The 19879-nt window shown below is 57.1% G+C and overlaps 1 protein-coding gene across 3 annotated transcripts in view; it reads right to left on the bottom strand.

Moving 5' to 3' along the window:
* Window positions 1-255: 255 nt before the first annotated feature.
* The window catches only part of LOC122377682 (pumilio homolog 2-like), a 98280-nt gene continuing 78656 nt past the window's right edge, over window positions 256-19879 (bottom strand). For all 3 annotated transcript variants that reach the window (XM_043358003.1, XM_043358004.1, XM_043358005.1), the window contains 5 exons: window positions 10385-10450; window positions 7842-8279; window positions 5133-6441; window positions 3565-3704; window positions 256-1887 (listed from right to left, as the gene is read on the bottom strand). In XM_043358003.1, the coding sequence (XP_043213938.1) occupies window positions 1745-1887; window positions 3565-3704; window positions 5133-6441; window positions 7842-8279; window positions 10385-10450 (2096 nt within the window). In that variant the 3' untranslated portion in view covers window positions 256-1744. The remainder of the gene's footprint in view (window positions 1888-3564; window positions 3705-5132; window positions 6442-7841; window positions 8280-10384; window positions 10451-19879) is intronic.

Genomic DNA, 19879 nt, shown 5'->3' with positions numbered 1-19879 from the left:
TGACCCCGATGATAATGTATGTATGTACAATATGTGCCAATGAACAAATGATCAATGATCGCGACGACTAGATGATCGGAACCAAAAGGACTGTCCCAACTCCAACGATCTGACCGATGCACGGCCATTCGCAGTCATAACACACACTGCTAACACATGAAGATGGAACAGTCCCTTTAATGACGCCCATGACCCGTTCCAAACTACCAACTACTGGGCTTCAGGTTCTCAGGTACTCGGGAAACACAATCTGTGTCCGTCGTTACAGAAAATGTATTATTGACTACAGTACAGTATTTTACAGTCATATAATACAGCCGACGGCTTCGAAGTCGGTGTAGCATACAGCGTGGGGTCAGGGGAGGGGGGGGGGGGGAGGGAGAGGGGCACGGGAATCGCCAGCCGACTGGCCACCGCCGCCGGCCTGGGACGCGCGCGTCAGCGTGCACAGAGTGAGACGGGTGGCAGAGGCGGGGTCGGACGACCACGAGAGGTCAGCCCGGCCGGCGATCCGGGGCGGGCGGGGAGGGCAGGGGCGACCCGCCACATCGTCACCTTTAAAACGGGCGACCGGCTACTGACCGAGACGGTACGGGCGGGGGCGGGGGCGGACAGCGGTAATGCCCTCAGCGGCCGCGCTGAAGCCAGTTTCTGAGAGCCGGCACGCAGCCAGGCGGTCTACTTAACTAGGCGTGCGGTCCATCGTCGTCAGACCATCAGGAGAAAACAATAGTTAGTGGGCCCGGCGCGCAACACACAAAGTAAAAACAAAAACGCTCTCCTAGTGGTTTTGTATCAAAATAAAGAGTTTCCTGTACAGATGATTTTTACAAGATGGAGACGGCTCCGGGGATGGCTATCTACAGAATCCTTTGGACATATCTACAGTGACAGACAGTAGATGACGCGTGTCATGCTGTACATAAACGCATAGAGAAAACAGAGTCAAACAAGAGACAGGAGAGACGCAGACAGAGATAGAGGTGGCAGCGGCGCGCGCCAGTCGCCGCCGGTAGCTCATTATTCCTCCATTGTCACCGCACTTTATAGCGTCGTGCCCACCGCCGCCACTGCCTCGTCCGCCACCGCCGCCACCACCGCCGCAACCCGGACCTCGCTCTCCATCTCTCTCTCTCTCTCTTCCTTCAGTCATTGAGAAGCGTCGGCGCGTCGGCGGGCCGGCCGGTCCTGCCTCTTGGCACGGGAGTCACAGCCGCAGCCGATGCCGCCGAGCGCCGAACGCGGATTTATCGTGCGCGAAAATGTACACAGAACACACGTCTTGGACCCTGAATGCTGTATGTACAAATGAAGCGGTGCGCGGACGGTCGAGGCAGCCCGGACGGCGGCGGCGGCGGCGGCGGCGGTGGCAGTGGGTCGATGGGCCGCTGTGGCAAGTCAGACACATCACGCGTCGAGGGGCGTCTTCTCACGCGACCGAGCCGGTCGGGCGCGCCGGGCGTACCTCGGCGACATTCCAGCCTCGCCGCGAAGGTCGCCTCAGTCTGGTCAGCGGGACGCGGCGGCGGTGTCGTCTTGGAGTGTCACTGCCGCGGCGCGACGGCCGCGGGTGGCTCGATACCCTCAGCTTGCTCCTGCGGCGGCAGGCGATGCCACACCACCAGCATCCCGGTCGGACAGTCACCGTCCGGCGTCGACCGTCGATCGGGCGCGGCCGTCGAGTCAGACCATCCGTCCCGTCAGTGGGCTGTGACCAGTCTCATGCACTGCCGTCCGGCGCGCACTACAGGCCGTGACCCTGCGCCTGCACGTGGGCCGGCGGCACACCATTCCCTGACGGCTGCGGTGGCCCGATCGGACCCAGCTCCTGGCCGGCGGCCGGCTGACGGCCCATGTACTTCTCCAGTTTGGCCAGAATGTGTTTACCTGCGAAAGGACAGAGACTGTGGTCAGACAGTGTCACACACGTAATGAAACATCGAGTTCAGTTACAGATGGTGGGTCAGATCAATCAATAGTCGAATGACAACATATTCTCTGGACCTCAGTATTCACATCTGAACACCCGTAGAAGCTCCACCAGCCCCTCGCCCTGTGGAATCACAAAGCGGTAGCGGATCGGAAAGCACTCTTGTAAGACATGTTTTTAATTCCACTGCCCTGCGGATTGTATTAAAACTCTGCGACTAACTCAGATGTCGGTCGAACACGATTACAACCTAACTCCGTCAGTGCCTCACCGGGCGAAAAACAGACCAACTTCGGACAGGGACCGAACGTGCAGCGGGGAAAGGCAGGGAGGTGAACGAGTGAAAACCGGTGAGAGGTTTTGGAGCGGGGAGCAGCTGCAAACTCGGAGCCATCACGACATCAACTGAGGGCAGAACAAAGGGGCACCGCGACCACCAAATGCCGACAGAGACGTCAGACTGATTCGACGTGGAGACGTTCGGTTCGATTCAACACCGCTGATCCTTGCAGAAAACACTAAACCGCTAGTAACGACGTGCCAAACAAACGAACAATACACCACAATATCCGACAAAACATGAGTATTACCTTTCAAACAATTTTATAATCAAATATCCAGCAGCCAACGTGTTTAATAGAATTTCAAACGATTGCAGTAATAACAAAAACCGCACGACGCCGTCCCATGTGCTAAACATGTCTGCCGTCGTGTATGCAACCATCAAACACTCGCCAGTTGACAGACAGCAGCTTCTGAATGCCGCACATCTCGTCACTAATCCGCCTTTCAAAACCGGCAGCATACCTGGGACGCCCACACACCTAAAACACATCGGGGGAGGCCGCAAAAACGACGGCGGCCTTCGATTGCAATCATACGGCCAATTAGTCGAGGCGACCGGCCGCGGAAGCCAAACATACCTGACCAGCCGACCTATCAGCGACCGACCGGGTTAGAGCATGGCGAGGCAGAAAACTTCACATCATCTGTCGCTGACAAGGCATCTCTGCCGACCTCACACACTTCCGCACGCACAAGGGACCAAGTGCTCCGTCACTAATCCGATTGTTAGCGAGCGGAAGCGAAGGCGAGGGCCAATTAGAGTTGCCACCTGCGACAGCCAGAAGCCACCGGTCGCTGCCAGCCGCCGTAGGTAATTCAATTCGGCGCGCCGGGGTCGCCACTCCCAGCTGCGCCACGATGAAGGAGGTATCGGGGAGGGACGGGAGGTGTGTGTGTGGGGGGGGGGGGGGAGGCAGTCTCCCAGACGATGGATGGCGACAACACCCCCGGCCGACGATTTATACTGTCTGGAAATGGCTTATCATATGATAATCCGACCGGCAAATGCACACGACTAGCTTTGCCGAAACAAATGATTCTGTGAAATAAAGTGGCCTAGTCCGGTTGACTCTGGTGACTGACTGTAAACTACGAGGGCGGAAACTGGATCCATGAACGTCAAATAAACACAAAGTTCAAAACCATTTCGGCACACATCCGTACCCAAAACTCCCAAGCACTTTTACACATCCTCCAGACGCTCGAAAACAATTCCCCTCGATTTCCCATACCTACCCGTCCTCCATTACATCAATAAAGGTCACCAAGACATCACCCATCTCACTCACCGAACGTGTACCGCTTCAGGTTGTTGAGGTGCGGCCTCAGTTTGCCAAGCAGCGCCTTCCTCTGTGCATGTTCCGCCACGTCGATCATCTTCTGTATGACGTAGTTGCCGAACTGATCCTTCAGTAGCGCCAGCATCGTTCTGCCACGCACAAACAAGGCCACATTAGAGTGATCGAAGCAGACACACTACTCTAGCGTTATTGTAGTCTGAGGCGGAGACTATCCGACAGTTCCCGACTGCGGTGGTAGATCGGTGCCATCCATCTCACAGGCGCCGGGCCACGCGGCCAACCAATACAGTCGGGGCGTCACAGCCATTACACAGCGACCACAAAGCACTCAGCAGTCCGAGCAGACAGATTCAGACTCGACAGATCAACACACAACAGAAAGACAAACGGAGAGAACTACACATTTTGAGATACAGAGCAAATAGACACAGGGCAGCATACACACAAAAATGTTTTTGACGCACATAGCCAGTAACAGACAGACAGAGCCACATAGACCTGCGACACCACGGCTGACCTTAGCTTTCCTTACGATCCCACCAGGACAAGCTTACACCGCTAAGTCCCTCTCATTACTCCCACTAACGCAGTGAGCTCGCCATCCCGAGCACCCGTGTACTCATCCCGTACCAGATCACCGCTCCACAACGGGGGTCGGCCAGCGCGCACCAGTTTAATCTGGCCGGTCCGAGCGGGCGGCGGCGGCGGTGCGCGAGCGGGGAGGGGCTTCTCGCCAGGTGCCGCTCCCGAGGGCGGCCCAATACGGGCGCCAGCAGCACGCTATTACAGCGCCGGCCGGCCAATCTCCCGTCGGCGATATGGCTGCCGGCGCTGCATTAACGGCGGCGACGGAGAGAGGAAAGGAGGGACGGAGAGAGGGGGTGGGCGGAGGAATGCGGCACACTGGGCCGATATCATCACCGCTGCCGCTGCCGCTGGCTGGGTAGGTTAAACTCCCGCAGATAATACGCCGGAGACAGAATTGGAACAGAACTCCCCGATTCACATCCACTGGGGATTAAACTGTACCTCTGACCATCCAACACTCGATCCGACTAACCGGTCCAACCCTCCCCCGGACGGGGCCCCACAGCTGTCAGCGCGCGGCCCAGAGAGAGCAACCAGTTTATCCAACATGGCGAGACCGCCGTCCGCTGACAGCACGACGCAAACACCGGGCCGCCGCGGAGTTTTTACTGGCGCCGTCCCGGGGGCAGTATCGCGTGGCAGGACGACAGTAATGATACCGCAAATACTGCAATAAACTGTTATCCGGGGACAATCTGAGACCGGTGGGCTCTGTCGATCTCCAAAGACGGCGCGATTAGAGTGAAGATAAAGCCTGGGGCGCACTGGCTACGGATGATCCATCTACGCATTAGACCTATTACACAGATTACACAGATTAGATAGGTTGCGTAGATTGGGTTACTCTATTATTTATCATTACCCCCCATCCACACATGCATACTGCACACAGTAAATAGACCAAGAATAAACAGACACATTGAGACACCCAAGCCAAGCCGACCCCAGGGATTCCCCGCTTAACTTACGCGTCATTGAAGGAGCAGACCTCCTCGATGAGCTGTGAGCGCTCCTGCCGAGTGCCGAACATGACACATTTCTCGATGACGTTGCTGGCAAACTTGTGCTGCGACAGGACAACGATCTTGCCGCGCACAGCCTTGATGATCTGCGAGCGGTCCTCCGGCGGGCCGTGCTCGACCACGTGCTGTACCACATAGTTTCCGTACTGGTCCTGCAGTAGTTGCTCGGTGCTCTGGTGCAGCTCGTCGAGCAGCGGCCGCGTCTGTTCCGGCTGACAGTGCTCCAGGATCCTCTGGATCACGCGGCAGCCGTACGGGTGGGTGGACAGCGCCAGGACCTGGCCCCGGAACGCGTCCACGATGAACTGTAGAGACAGAGGCTCGATGCACTCGATGCACTTTTGTACGACGTGGTTGCCGTTTTGGTCTTTGACGCACTTGAGGACGTGGCCGTCGAGCTCGCGCACTAACTCCTTCTGCTCCTCCACTGAGACGGACTCGAGTGCCTTCTGTATGACGCGGCAGCCGTACATTTGTGTCGCCAACGACAACACGTGGCCCGTGATCCTCTGTACCAGAGTCGTCTTCTGCTCCGGCGTGCCGAACTCAAAGAACTTCTGGATGACGTAGTTTCCGAATACGTCCGTCATCAGGCCGTAGGACGCACTGAGGATTTCACCGAACACCAGCTGCTTCTCTGCTAGAGTGGCCCGCTCTAACTTCTGCTGAATAAACCGCGAGCCATGCTGGTCCTGTGAGAACTCCTTAAAGTGCTGCTGAAGGTCCCGGAGCTGCAGGTTCGGGTAGCGGTTGTTCCGGAAATCCTCCAGCAGTTTGCTGCGTCCTGCTGAGGAGCGATCCACACTGCTACCTCGCCGCGGAGGGAACAGTGAGCTGCCTCCTCCCCCTGCGCCAGCGAACACGCCCGCCGACAGACTGGTGCGGTGACGACCTTCGGCGCCCGGCGCCGCCGACAGCATACTGCCGCCCAGACCTCCGACCAGCGGGCCCAGCGGCAGTGAGTTCGAGTTGAGGCTGGGCGGCGGCGTCAGGCTGCTCGACGCCAGCCCCAGGCCGGACGAGGAGGCCGAGCCGAGCGCGCCGTAACTGCTCGGCCAGCGCGGCGGCTTGAAGTCGACTGTCGGTGAGAAGGCCGACGAGCCGCGGTCGAACGAGTCCCGGCGCGAGGCGACACTCGTGCTCATCTGACTGGCTGAGCCGGCGGCGCCCAGGCCGGCCAGCGACGAGCCGCCGTAGCTGCTCGGCTGCAGGCCCAGCTGACCGAACGATGACACGGAGCCGTTCGTTAGAGTATCTGCCGAGCAGGGAACACACATGGTCAGCGGCGTTTGACACTGTTGAAGTGAGTTGTAGTATGTCGTGTGCTAGCGGCTGAGATTGCCCAACGAGATAAGACGAGTTTACCGGCACATCGCCGCTAATCTGGCCCTGACACACAGCCACATGTAAAAGCAAGACTGATGACACTCATGTAACAAAACAACTTTCATCTAGGACATTTGCACTCAGCATACAACAATGCGCGTCATTTCCGTTGAAAGCAATGCCACGTACAACACATCTCTCATCCATTAACACCCTTAGAAAAAGCTGCCATCCCTCCCCACCACCCAGCAACCTCGGTCGGTGTTCCAATCAGGTTATCCTTAGGGAATATCGTGAGGCCAGGACATTTTCCGCTGCGAACAGCCGTGTCATGTCCAGCTAACGACGGTCGCCGACCTCTAACAACGGATGGCCTCTCACGCAGGACAGCGGCCCGTGTATGTATGTTTGTCTGCTGAACTAACTGCCCTGTCTGCACTATCCGTCTATGTGTCTGTCTGTGTACGACGTACGTGCCTGGTGTATATGCTCGTCTGATTTTCTGTCTGTATGCTTTTTGTCGTCTGTTGATGATGGACATGACAATATGTAGAAATTTACAACTGAATTGGTGCACAGGCATGAACTTACTAAAAACAATCAAGCAAGCCTATCTGTCTGATCATTGTTTGCGTCTGCATGCATGTCTCTTTGTCTGTACGTGTTTATCTATCTGCCTCCCTGATCCCATTCTGTCCGCACGTCTAAGCACACACCACCGTCTGTCTGTCGCAGATATATCGGCCCGTCACCAGTGAGCCTGTCTAACAGATCCGTCGTCGGAGAGGGGAAATATCCGGCGCCATCGTCGGGCCCATTATCGGATCACGCGCACCGGACCGGCCCCGCCCAGCGGTGGCAATAGGAGACCCAGAGACAACTGGCTACACAAGACACAGCCTAGGCCTTTCCTCAGGATAGTGGACTCCGATCGTTCGCCATTGATTAGGTGACAACGCTAACCCATCAGGAAAAACTTTGTCGTTTGCAGTCTTACGTGGTCCTAGTGGTGCACGCATGCATGTGACTTGAGCGATAATTAATTTGAGTGAACCTGAACGTATACTTCTCATTAAAAAAAAAAAAAACAAGTGTATCATCTACGGAGGAGCATTAACTCTCTTTGTCTCTTTCTCAGTTAAGGTCGACCAGTCCTCCAAGTTCGAACACCAGTCCTTACATCTCTTGTATCTCCCACTTGTCTGCCATCACTCTCTGCCCAATCATTTACACTGTCTCTCACGCCTACTCCTCTCACACACGTCAGTCGCTTGACCCATCCCACCCCCCAACCTGTCCCACCCCGTCCCGTCCCGTCCCGTCACCTACCTGCGCCGGTGGCGGCCGCTGAAGACACGGCAAAGTTGGGCGCGCTGCCGTTGAACACGGACGGCGGTGTGCCGATCTGCGGCCCCTGGCTGCCCAGCATCCGCAGGCCGTTGCCGAGCGGGCCCGGCGCACCTCCCGAGTTGATGATGACCGGCGCCGGGGAGACGAGTCGTACGGGGCCGCCGTTGCCGACTCCGCGCAGTCCGCTCACCACCAGACCGTTCTGGTCGTAGATGGCCGCAGGGATCATGTAGGGCACGGCTCCGGCTGCGGCGGCCGAGGGCGGCGCTCCGCCAGCGGCCTCCACTGAGCCGGAGCCGCCGGGGGTGACGGGCCGACCGGGCCGCGCGCCGGCCGCCGCCGCCTGGCCCGGCTGCAGCATGCTGGCCGGATACACGTACGGCAGGCCATAGTAGGGTCCCGGGAACACGGCCGGACCTGTCGGGGTCACGGTCACGGGTCAGAGGTCAGCGAAGGCACGGGGAGCGTGGTGGTTAAACAGCGGCGTATCCGCAACCGATGACGCAGTGGCATTGTCACGAGCGGCGCCCAGCTAACGACAGGGGACCGGCGCCGAGCTAACAACAGGGGACCTGGCAACCATCCACGATACAGCCGGATACCGCGCTATAACGGCTACCTGTGCTTTGGGAAACTAACCACGAATCGACGTAAACTCCCACATACACGCAACTATCGACCGCCATACAATTTTAACTCAACCAATGAATCACCTAATCAGGCAATAGATTTTCGATCATCGACCAGTGGTCAGAACGTTCAAAATGTCAACCGGTCGCTATCACGAGTTAGAACTGGAAGAGACACAGCCTTCCAGCGCGGCGCACGTTCCATTTTCCATTTGTCTGTATTCACGACACGGCTACCTGCTCGGTGGCACAGGGGTCGCGGGCTGTCGGCACTGGGGAGTAAGATCGTGACTCCATTAGCTACCGCCCACCGCCGCCCCCGCCGCCCGGGGCTGCGCCTGGCCCTGGCACTGAGTCTCAGGCACACACCCGGCCACAGCCACACAATCTGAGAACGGGGGCGTTATCCGTCCGGCCAGGCCACTCCAATTGCCGGCGAGAGACGCGCGGAGGAGGGCTGGACGGACGGTAGCCGACGGAGCCAGAATGCCGCCAGATGAGAGTGGTTTCTCCTAGACAGAGGCGTGACCCTGGCAACGGGAGGCCAAACAATCCGACAGGCGGCACCCATCAGCGATACAGAGAGCCGATGGTGCTGTTAGCTGATAGAGCGACCGTTTCTGGCCCGGAAAGCGCGACTAGAATACAGTCGACGAAGTGGAAATTGAGACTTATGACTTTACCACAAAAAAATGACGCTATCAGGATAAAAATAGGCAAGTCATTTCCAGCTCAAAGAAAACAGAGCGTTTAAAAGTGGTCGTGAATCATTCTGAAGCATCGCTTTTCAGATATACTGCTCAACAGCACTAGTTAAAACGAGCTTCAAACAATGGGCACTCCCCGGTGGCTGTGTTTCACTTCACCGAACAGAACAGACCACCCGACCCGTCGGCCCGAAGAGCTGCCAAAGTCAGTACAGTGCCCATTTCCACTCCCGGGGATAAAAGCATGCAAGATTTAGCGGCCTCTTCGCACGGCCAGAAAACAAAGTCGGACGGAGCAGGGACGATCGCCCCACACTGCACACAAGTTTCTAGAAATGAGAAAACTTGGCCGGCAGAACAGCTGGGTAATCGGTTTGGGGAGGGGGGGGGCGTGGTGGTAGGGGGGGGGCACGAGGTAGGCGGGTCACGCGACTAGCCGCAGAGCGGCTCAGTAGAATAACATCGGACCGGGTCAGGGTCGCGAGGGTCACGAGAGCAGGCGGAGTGTGGTAAGCAGGGATCACATGTCGAGCAAGGGGTCAGCACGGTGTAGTACGGCGCAACTGATTACCGGAGCCGAGTCGAACTTCTGGGAGTATCTAAGGTCGGTAAACCGATGGCTGTCTAGTGTCTACCAATGTTATCAGAGGGGTGTTCACGGGCACCGCACACTGCTGCGTGCGCTGTGTGCGGTACGTCCAGCAGGCGTGGGGGTAGGGGATGGGTAGGCGGCTCTGACGTCACGGCTGCGTGCGGTGGACGGTCCGCTGTGGCCAGTCCCGACCGGCCACAGCGGTCGCTGTGTGCGGTGACGCAAGGCTGACGTAGGGACGCAGTGGGCGGAGCTTGGAGGCTGTGTGCGGTCCGACCGCACACAGGGTCCGTGAACAGCCCTCAGGACGAAGGTGTTACCCGAGACTAACAGCTGTCTGTCAGCACCAGTTAACCCCACGTCCGGGTCACCGGAGGTCACTACAGGTCATCACGGGTCATGCGAAGGGCATCAGGCCGCGGAAGAGGTCAAACTCCTGCGCGGTATCCGGCTGGGTCGCAAAAAGACGGGGTGGGCCACGCACAAAAAGGCACGGGCTCCGGGCCGCGGTCGACAGGCGACCTCACGCAAAAAGGGCGGCGCCGGAGCGACCCGAGACGAGCAGCATCCGGGAGGGAACAGCCCGTCACTCACCGGCGATAAAGTACTGCTCCTGGCCGTTAGGTATGTAGGGCAGACCGAAGCCGGGACCGGGCAGACCTGCAACAGAGGACAAAACATCGGTCAGACGAGAAGGTATGTCGGAGGGCAGCGAGGCACAACGCCGCTGTCAATACTTTAGCGACGCTTTCCAGTAGGTTATAGGGGTTGACAAAGTGATTAACAGGTGTGACATAGTCGACGGGTCCCTGCAGAGCAGCACGGGGGGGGGGGGATGGGGACGGATGGCGCTCAATACGGCGCCGCTGTGACGAGTACCGGTCGGCGAGAGTGGCCGGTAGTAGCGAGAGGCCCTGCATCACCGGCGGGCCCTCCCACCCTCCCCGCTCCCATTCGAGACCTCCCACGCTCCCCACACCCATTCACTGCCGGCCTCACACAATTCCCGCACAGTACACGGTCCGCACCGTCGAAAGTGAAACGGGCCGCAGCGACAAAGCGGCCGCGGTCCGGCGCGGGGTGTCGGCGCGTCGGCAGCGGCGCCAGCACGGGGCGGCGGCCCGGCCGGTCACCGCTGGCCGCGGCGACGCCGCCACTTTCGCCGCGGTCTCTGCGCTCCGTGACGGTCTCGGCCGGCCGGCGGCGGCAGCGGCCACCGAATGACAGTAACGGCGGCAGCGGCGACATCGGCCCGGCAACATCCGCCCGGCCCAGGCCGCCGCGCTACCGGGAGTCGCCCGCGCTGCCAGCACCTCGCGCGTGCCCACCACTGTCACCGGCGGAGTCACCAGCAGCACTAACACCGGTATCACCACCGACCAGCGCCAGCCACCGCGGTCAGGGCGGACCGTCCCATGTTGCATAGTGTCTCGTGTCTCACTAGTGGGCTCCGTGCCGAATTTGGCCGCGCCATCGGCCGGAGATGCACCGCTCCAGTCCGCCCCGACCGGGGCTGATCAGGGTCGACACGGCACACTCCCGCATACGTTACAAGCCCCACCGATCAGGAACAGAGGGCGAAAGTGAGACCGGCATGGCGTAACAAGACGATGCCGATTCGGATGGGGTTCGCCCGGTGAATGTGTGTCGTGGAGCGACAGTGACGGGCTAGGGCAGATGGACTGGAAGCGCTATGCCGATATGCCGTCGGATAAGCGGTCATGTAGGTGAATAACGTATGCTAAGCGAGCTGAAAGTTGTTGCAATACCTACCCGAGTTCCAACGGAGCTGTTTACCGTTCTCATTTACGAGTTGCATAAACGGCTTAGCGCTAATACTACTGTCATCACTTATACAGCGATGTAGAAAGGGAAAATGTGAGTAACCCAACAGCGGCAGGGTCACCGGCTCTGTGCCCTGTTCTGGCCGAACTGTAATGGACGGGAGAGGGGGCGGCGCGGTGACGGAGAGGCAGCAGGAGCGCGCCCCACCCCAGTGTAATTGTCGCCGGAGCTGCGACAGTGACGCCCCGGTATCCGTTCACTCTTCGTCGCGCCGACGGGCCGACGTCGGGCATCGTTCACGGCGGCGCCGCGCGTCGGCCGGTCGGCATCGACCCCGCTCGACTCCCTCTCGGCCTCCGCCTCCCAGCCCTCAGCTCCGCCCGACAAATGTTCAGCGGCGAGCGGGCAGAATGAGCCCAACGACAGCTGCACGCAACGGTGGCGTCTGCCCTACGTCACCCACTGCTCGCTACCGTCGCTACCGTCGTCGTCGTCGTCGTCGCTAACGTCGTCCCGGCGGTAGCGTGCCTCGCCTCACACGCACGGTCGTCGTGTGGCGATGTAATCCCTATTCGAGCAGGTCGGCCAAACAGTCGTTCGGCGCCGCCAATAAACGATCGAAAACGGCGCCCACGCGCGGCGAGGCCGACAACAAACCGCATTTGAGTCCCGTGGGACAGCCGACAGCGGGCTGCTGTTAGCTGCCGAGCCGCGGTCGCTGTTTCCAGTCAGGGGAGGCCCCTCGTTCGGAAACACGGCGACCAGACACGGCAAGCCTGAGCGGCATAGCTACCACGCAGTCGCGATCGTCAGCCCAGCACGGTGGTCGGCGATGGCCCATCTCAACACTGTCCGCAATCCCGCCATTTGCATTCCAGCATTTAATTCGGGGGTGGCCCCATCCCAAAATTAAGGTCGAAGACAGGCCAATCCCGACAGTGCCATCTCAGCACCAAGGGTCGGCGATAGCACCATCTCAAGTTAAGGGTCGCCGATAGTCCCACTCACATCCCAACATCGGTAGCTGAATCCAAAATCAATCCCCGTCGAATTACCACAGCTGATCCTAGGCTGTCAAAACACCCACACAGCACAGCCGGTTTACAGCGCGCCCCAAATCGCCGAGGCCATCAACAGGGCTTCGGTAGCACAATCCCATCGGCGCCCCAAATGGAAACATCTCTGGCCGGCGCGTCCCGGGGCGTCGGCGCCCGTACGACCCGGGCGCCGATTGCGTGTTATCGGTGCGATGCAGACGGATTAGTGTCACTGTCGGCGCACGACTCCGGGACGCCGGGCGAGGACCGACTCGCGTCCCTGCAAGCCTGCCGCTCATAAACGGCAGATACGCGCCCGCCAGACGGGGCTAGAGCGGGCCGAGTGAGGGCATTTTTGCAGCGCCATGCAGGACTATTGTCGTCCGTCGTGGACTCACTGGCCGGAGCCGGGCCGGGTGGCGGCCAGAGGGGCACGCTCGCCGACAGACTGGCATGGGCATTCTGATCACGTCCGCAGCGGCAGACAGCACGCAGACATGCTGGGGAGTGGGTCTGCCGTCACCAGCAGAAAGCGCGCACACTCGCTATTCCGTACTGCACAGAGGACTGACAAACTAACCTATACGTTACCCACCGATATTCGATACAAGGCTGAAAATAAAGCACACTCCTGGCTGATAAATAATAAAACACAGCTTATTGGGTGGTTTTGATGTATGGAGAGTTAAGCTAACAGTTATTCACCTAATTTCAAAAGCGCTCAGGTATCGTTACTTGGAACCGTCTGAAAACAGAAGCCGCATGAGCTCAGAAACTGAATAGCAGCTCCAATCACAGGAGGTAATTCCTGCCGCCCAGTAGCCTTTACAAAAATGCTCTCAAACCACGGCGCTGAAACCCTATCATGATTCAATTTCGAACATCCGGGAGGGTTGCTAACTTGCAAGTTCAGCTGTATCCTCCATCTCACACAGCCCCGCGGCGTTCAGTGCTCATACCGGGTTCAGCGGGGAGTCTCATTACCGTGGACGGAGAGAACACCTGGTCATCGGTCGCACCAGGGCACACAGGCCGGTGATCTAAATCGGTCGGCAGCCGCCGTCCGGGACCGGACGGTCCTCGTCACCGACCAACTTGGAGGATTACGGGCGGGAACAGCCCCCCAGCGGGGAGAGGACGTCCCCCGGCGGGGAGGGCACATCCCGCCCACAGCAGGCAGATGGGCTAGATGAGCCGGACGGAGCCGCCCACCGCGCAGGCTTTGATCTCGCCGTTCGGGATGTTCGCGATATCCGGGCGGGGGACGACCTATCCACCGGGGAGCGAGCCGGTGAAAGTTTGCTGGCAGCGCCTGTGATCTTGATGGTGTCAATAGTTGAGCGAGTGGCCACCCCCGCGCGGCCGGCGACAGGTAAAGGTTGACAGGAGCAGAGCGGTGAGTTGGGACGGGCTGACATGTCCTTGGGATATGACTGAAGGCCAGTCGAGTGATGCAGCATCTGATCGGTTTGTCAATGTCGCATCACAGCGCAGATATGTAGTCCAGAGGTGATTGCAATCCAGGCCAGGGTGGGGGCTGTTGCGACTCCACCAGCACTGAGGCTGCTGCGGCGCATACATCGTAGAACGGTGAAGGGGGCTGCAGCACACGGAAGAGGGAGAGGGGGGGGGGGGGCGGGGGCAACACAGCACGTCCCAGCAGCTCGCCACGTACGTGGCAATGCAGCCTATAGTCGGAACCGTTTGTCGTAACAGCGGCAATGATATGATGCTAAGGTGTGGCGACCCATGTCCCGAGTTCACGTTCTCAGACCTGGAACGAGAACAGAGCCCCTCGTCCCATACGAACGTGACACGACTTCCTGCAGGCATACGTGTGACCCCACTCAGTGCTACCCTGTACCATACCGCTCACCGCTGCACCGAATGTCACAGAGCTCTCCGCGCACATCTACATAGTATGCTCGCCGTGCACGGCACAAACAAGCCTCCGGGGCCGGTGTCATCAACCCCTGGCGTCCGGCGGCCAGTGGCCTAGCTGCAGAGCCCAGTCGGGTCGGATCGTCTCCCGGAATACCTCGGTCAGCCATCTGATATTCCACCGCCGCGCTGCAGCGGCGACACGGTCACAGGCGCGCATTACCATAGCCGGCAGTGGTCGCGCGCAGTGACCGCTCAGTGACCGCCGCTGACCCCGCCGGGCGCACTAATCCCCCCGTGACCGTCCGCGCAGAGTCCGCCGGGGTCACAGGACTCAGGCACGCGCACCCGGCGCACCTGCGACCACCGCCTCCGCCGCGCGCGTTGTCGCTGCAGGGAGCCGGTGAAATCCGACTATTCATCAGTCTCCAGCCGTAACGTCCGTCAGTTGACCGAGGCTGGAGCGCAGCCGCATGGCACCGGCTGCCGCCGCATGTCCCACATCAGTGCACAGGTCCGCTGTGCACAGGCCCACTGTGCACGGACGGACACGCTCAACGTATGCAGTGACCCCCGGTAATGACTCCGCGCTGGACGGGCGACGCAGAGCCAGTTCCGGCCCCGCGGTCACAAGCTGCACACTGCACAGTGCACACTGGAACGGTGTACTGCGAGCGGGTAACGGAAAATGGGACACGCGCTTCTAACACTCTCTGAGGCGGAGAACCAGGACTTCAGCAGGGTTCTTAGGACTTTACAGGCCCAAGTTAAGCCCCGACTTTTGAGGATCATTCTAAAACTCCTAACAGCTTCTCAGTCTCAAAGGAGCACAGATTAGCGAGCTTCCCTCTCCTCCGAAAACGAGGCACACCAAACGCTCACGAGGCACGCTGCTAGCGTTACCTTAGCGTAACTCGAGCCCCATCTTCAGCTCCAAGCTGCTGTGGTCAATTCAGGGAAAGGGGAGCACGCTGCCGCCAGCCTCGGACAGCCGGTCAGATCAGAGTCCGCTCTCCGGCTCCGGTGAGCCCCCCCCCCCCCCTGCTGCTGTCGCTCCATAGTCATAAGCCGGCGGCCGGTCGCCGCTGCGAGCAGTCAAGGTGACCCTGCTGAGCTCAGTGCGGGCCGCAGCGGGACGGTGCGCGGCTGCCGGCCGACCGGACGGGGCTGCGTCCAGAAATGACTGTAGGATGCGTCACCGAGCAATGTGCATTGGAGGCCACGGTGGAAGCCAAAGATGGTGACAGGTTATCGCCTCTTTTATAGGCCTAATAACCGTCGCCATCTGAAGAACTGTCGAGGTGTTTTTAACAGATAAAAGTCGCCCCTTCTCTACTTAAACCCATACCTGCAGAGATCCAGTCCAGTTAAACTTGTCAAATTTGACTGAAGTTGGATCTACCTGTGGGGCTCGAACACATTTATCATCCACTTCCAAGAGCTGGGGAACAGCTAAGCTAACCTTTGAGCCCCATTGGAGCGCCACCCAGTGTCGCCTGGTCCTCTATCCGCTATCAACATCGACCTTTGTACTCCACCCTATCCAGTTCCGATATCCAACACACACCAGCGCGCCGTCCGGGAGAGACACCCAACTCATATACGACACTCAGAATGTGACTCCGGTCTCAGCGTCCAGTCTCCGGGGCGCCAGTCAAACCATCACCGGCTCCATAGAAACCACAACAGGCGGCGTCTTCAACCACTGATCCTGATTCCTGAGTCACTCAAACCGCGACACCGCCGTCGAGTGGAGCAAGCGATGCAGGGCGAGCTATGCAGAGCGCTCGCTGCCGCCCGTCCTTGGCAGCCCCATCTCTAGCCGTGGCGCCGGGCGCGTATTTTGAATTCACCATAGGGCTCAGCCACTCCTAGCGGAAAATTCTGGGGAATTCTCCCCCTGGCGACAAATGTGGGGAAATGAGCATAAATGTGTAAGTCCCTAGAAACTAATTCTTCCCAAGAAGTCCCCCACTACATTAGTGATGCAAGTTTGACTGGGGTATATTAGAGATGCAAATTACATGAAAAGATGTTATATTTTATGTTAAGATTGAGAAACCGTGCTTATAGTGGAAGGTATGTTAATGATGCAAACATATTAGCGAACTGGGAGTGGTCACTGGTCACCTGCTAATTTTGCGTCATTCCGCTAACGCTAGTTGAGCCAGTTATTGCTTGAAGCGTCATAACTTCGGTATAACTATACATCATTATTTGTTGGCTATTAACTGAGATCTGATTTCTTTATCTTTTAAAGAAGACTTAATATAAGAGAGATGGTAGCATCGTCTTGGTGTCATATCTGATCAAAGCGGCCATCCTCCAATGTCCCAACTTACCCCGCGGCGGGGGGTCAGTTGGGCCAAGGCCTAAGGCAAGTTGGTACACTAGGAAAAACAGTTTATCTAAACACATTTTTATTCATGGGAGCGTGTGGACGCGCTCCATCAGCGGCGTCACCGCCGCGATCACCGTCTCGCCGTCCTCGACTGAGACCGCCGTGCGGACGTCCTTCATGTGGCGGATGAGGTCCATGGTCTCCTCCTGGGTCGAGGCTGGGTAACGCTCCCGACAGTGCTTGTAGTACAGGCTGAAAACACATTGCATTGTCAATTGACTTCCAGCTGCAAGTGGTGGTCAGTTTCATTTTGTGATAAAATACCGATTGCATAACAGTGTACTTATGGTTAAGCTTCAGCTGTCCCACTTGTTCCTGATTCGTCCTAATCAAAATATAGCTTACCCCTCAGCGCATTGAATTACACAAATCCAAGGTGAAAATAATGTTAACCTGCGCTGGGCCGGAAGGGGGGCGTCTAGACGCCATTCCCCTTCAGGTTTTTCACGAAAAGCAGGAAAACGGAAATGACCCTGACACATAGGCGTACGTAATATGATTATCGATAGCTTTTACTAAACCAGAGTGCATTTATCGCAGCGTAAAATGTTGCGAGTTTTTAGCACAACACAATTCATAGATAACAGTAGAACTGGATGTGACACGAAAACAGGCAGATTGCAATAGGGGACCCAAAAATTGTCAATGGCCAGATCAGTCTCGGATCGCAACCACATATCCCAGACATGCGGCCTTCTTTTCTGAGTAGCCCTATCATCTCTGCTCCGTGTAACGATCAATTGCATCTCATATATGAGAATCATGTGTAACTTTATAGGGAAAGTCTTATTATTTCAGATACTGTCCCTACAGACTTGCTAACTTGTGGCAGTGTGGCTTTGCATCAAGCTGTTAAAAACTTACTAGTAGACGGCCATCCGATCTGGGACAATGGCTCGGTCTGCGGCCACCGACGGGTAGGCGCTCCCATGCTCCTCCTGAAGCTGTAGTTTCAGGGTCTCCAGCGCCGTGGAGGGCGAGTGGTGGTGCTGGAACAGCTCCATCAGCCGGGCCTTCGTCAGCTCAGAGACGCGTCGATGTCTCAGAGCGGCAGCGTTGTCCACGGCGTGGTTGTGGGGCTTCTTGTTACATGTCACCCGTAGCTCGTAAGCCGCGCATGGGTCTGTAGACCTATTCCTGGAAAGGGAGGATTCGTCAACAAATATAAAAAAACACGAGACGATGGTGTTATTCAGAAGAAATTCCGCTCCTTCCACGCACTTTTATAGGGTACCAGCAAGAAACCTTTTGAGGCAAGGAACGAGCGAGGTGAAATGTTTCGGATTATCACCGTTTTTAGTTTTCTGAGCCAAGATTGGCACAACTAAGAAAGATAGCGACTTGAAATCTTTTCGGCAGCGAACTCCTTCATCAAATATGTAGTTTTTTTTTCAATTGCGGTTGATCGTTTGATCAACTAAGGCGTTTGTAAAAAGCAGGGCTGCGGAGTCGGAGTCGGAGTCGGTCGGAGTCAACAGTTTTGGTCGGAGTCGGAGTCGATCTTTTTTCTTGGCCAGAGTCGATAAGATTTTACCGACTCCGGCCATGTAGTCCGAAAATCGCCTTTCATCAAGTGAAATTGTTGTCTGGTGAAAGCAAAATGGCAATTATCCCGATGATCCAAAGTGGTCAGACAACAAAATCGACCTACGATTTTGATCAGCCTTTTCTTTTCTCCCGAAGTTCACGTCTCTGCACTGGTTCGGTGAACCAAAGGACCAAATAAATGCTTTCCAGAACTAATAGGTCGGAGTCGGAGTCAGAGCCGATTTTGTGAGGCCGGAGTCGGAGTCGGAGTTGGCTAAAGTTGGGTCGACTCCGCAGCCCTGGTAAAAGGTGCCAATGACAAAAGACGGTGAGAAACTTGCCGTTTTGGAATGTTGGCGACAGTCACTTTCAGGCGCAGGGGGCACCCGGTGTCCTTGGCGGATTGGTTTTTCCTCGGACGACTCGGCTTTTCTGGGACGTCGTGGTGACAACGAAGCCTGGCCTGAAAAAAAAAAAATTGACAACATTAACAAAAGTGATGAAATCAATTGCCACTCATTAGTCCGTCATTTAAATGAGGATGAAAGTTTCTCGATTTAAAAACGTTACCTTTTTAACTGACCCTGATCATGGTGTTTCATTAACCCGCACCTTCCTGCGATATAAAAGAGTAAAAGTTACTGGGTGCAGTGGCGCACCCAGGGAGGAGTCAGGGGGACAAAGGGGTCAGCTGACCCTCCCGAAATCTAGCGGGCCCGCTGGTAGGTGCCCGTCCAGTCCTCCGAGACACCCGGTATGACGGCTGGATGACTGGTCCTCAGTACGCGGCATCAAGCTGGGGATTCATGCAGCCAGCCCAGGCCGCCGGGCCCTCTGTCAGTAGACCCCGACAGGCTTTCATACGGCGGGTCTTTGCTGAACCCTCAGGAGGCTCTGCACCAGCAGAATTTTCCATTGGCGGGCCCAGGTCGAGTGCTCGGGCAAAAGTACCCCCCTGCCGAGCTTTACACGGCGAGCCCAAACTGGTATTTCATAAACTAAAGCTCTCACCCAGTACACCACCCTTTGGCCATTCGACATGGAGTCGTACGTCGTCAGGGTGATGTTGGCGGCCTCTTGGTACAGCTGAATCCACTGCAGGGCCGATTCCTTTGACGCCGGACATCGGTAGGCCACAGTGGTGCCCTCCATCAACTCCTGAAACGAAATAATGCAAGGTCTCACTGGGGTATTCTTGTCTGGGACCAATGCACGATCGTATTACCGTAATAGTCAGCTATAATGCAGATGACAAATACTTAGTGACAAGACGCGTTATATTCAAATACAGATCACCGCACACACCACTCATACCAATAATATTGTCATTCACAATTGATAAAACTTTGTTACCGAAGCCTGTGGGGAAAGTTGATAGTTCCATTTTAAAAATGGAAGTTTTCATTCATGAAATGATTGCAACATGGCTCAAACCAATTACATATAATATGTGTTACT

The sequence above is a fragment of the Amphibalanus amphitrite genome, unplaced genomic scaffold (genome assembly GCF_019059575.1).
Source record: "Amphibalanus amphitrite isolate SeventyFive unplaced genomic scaffold, NRLGWU_Aamphi_draft 000049F_arrow, whole genome shotgun sequence".
Classification (NCBI taxonomy): Eukaryota; Metazoa; Arthropoda; class Thecostraca; order Balanomorpha; family Balanidae; genus Amphibalanus; species Amphibalanus amphitrite.
This window is presented reverse-complemented; position numbering and strand designations above follow the sequence as displayed.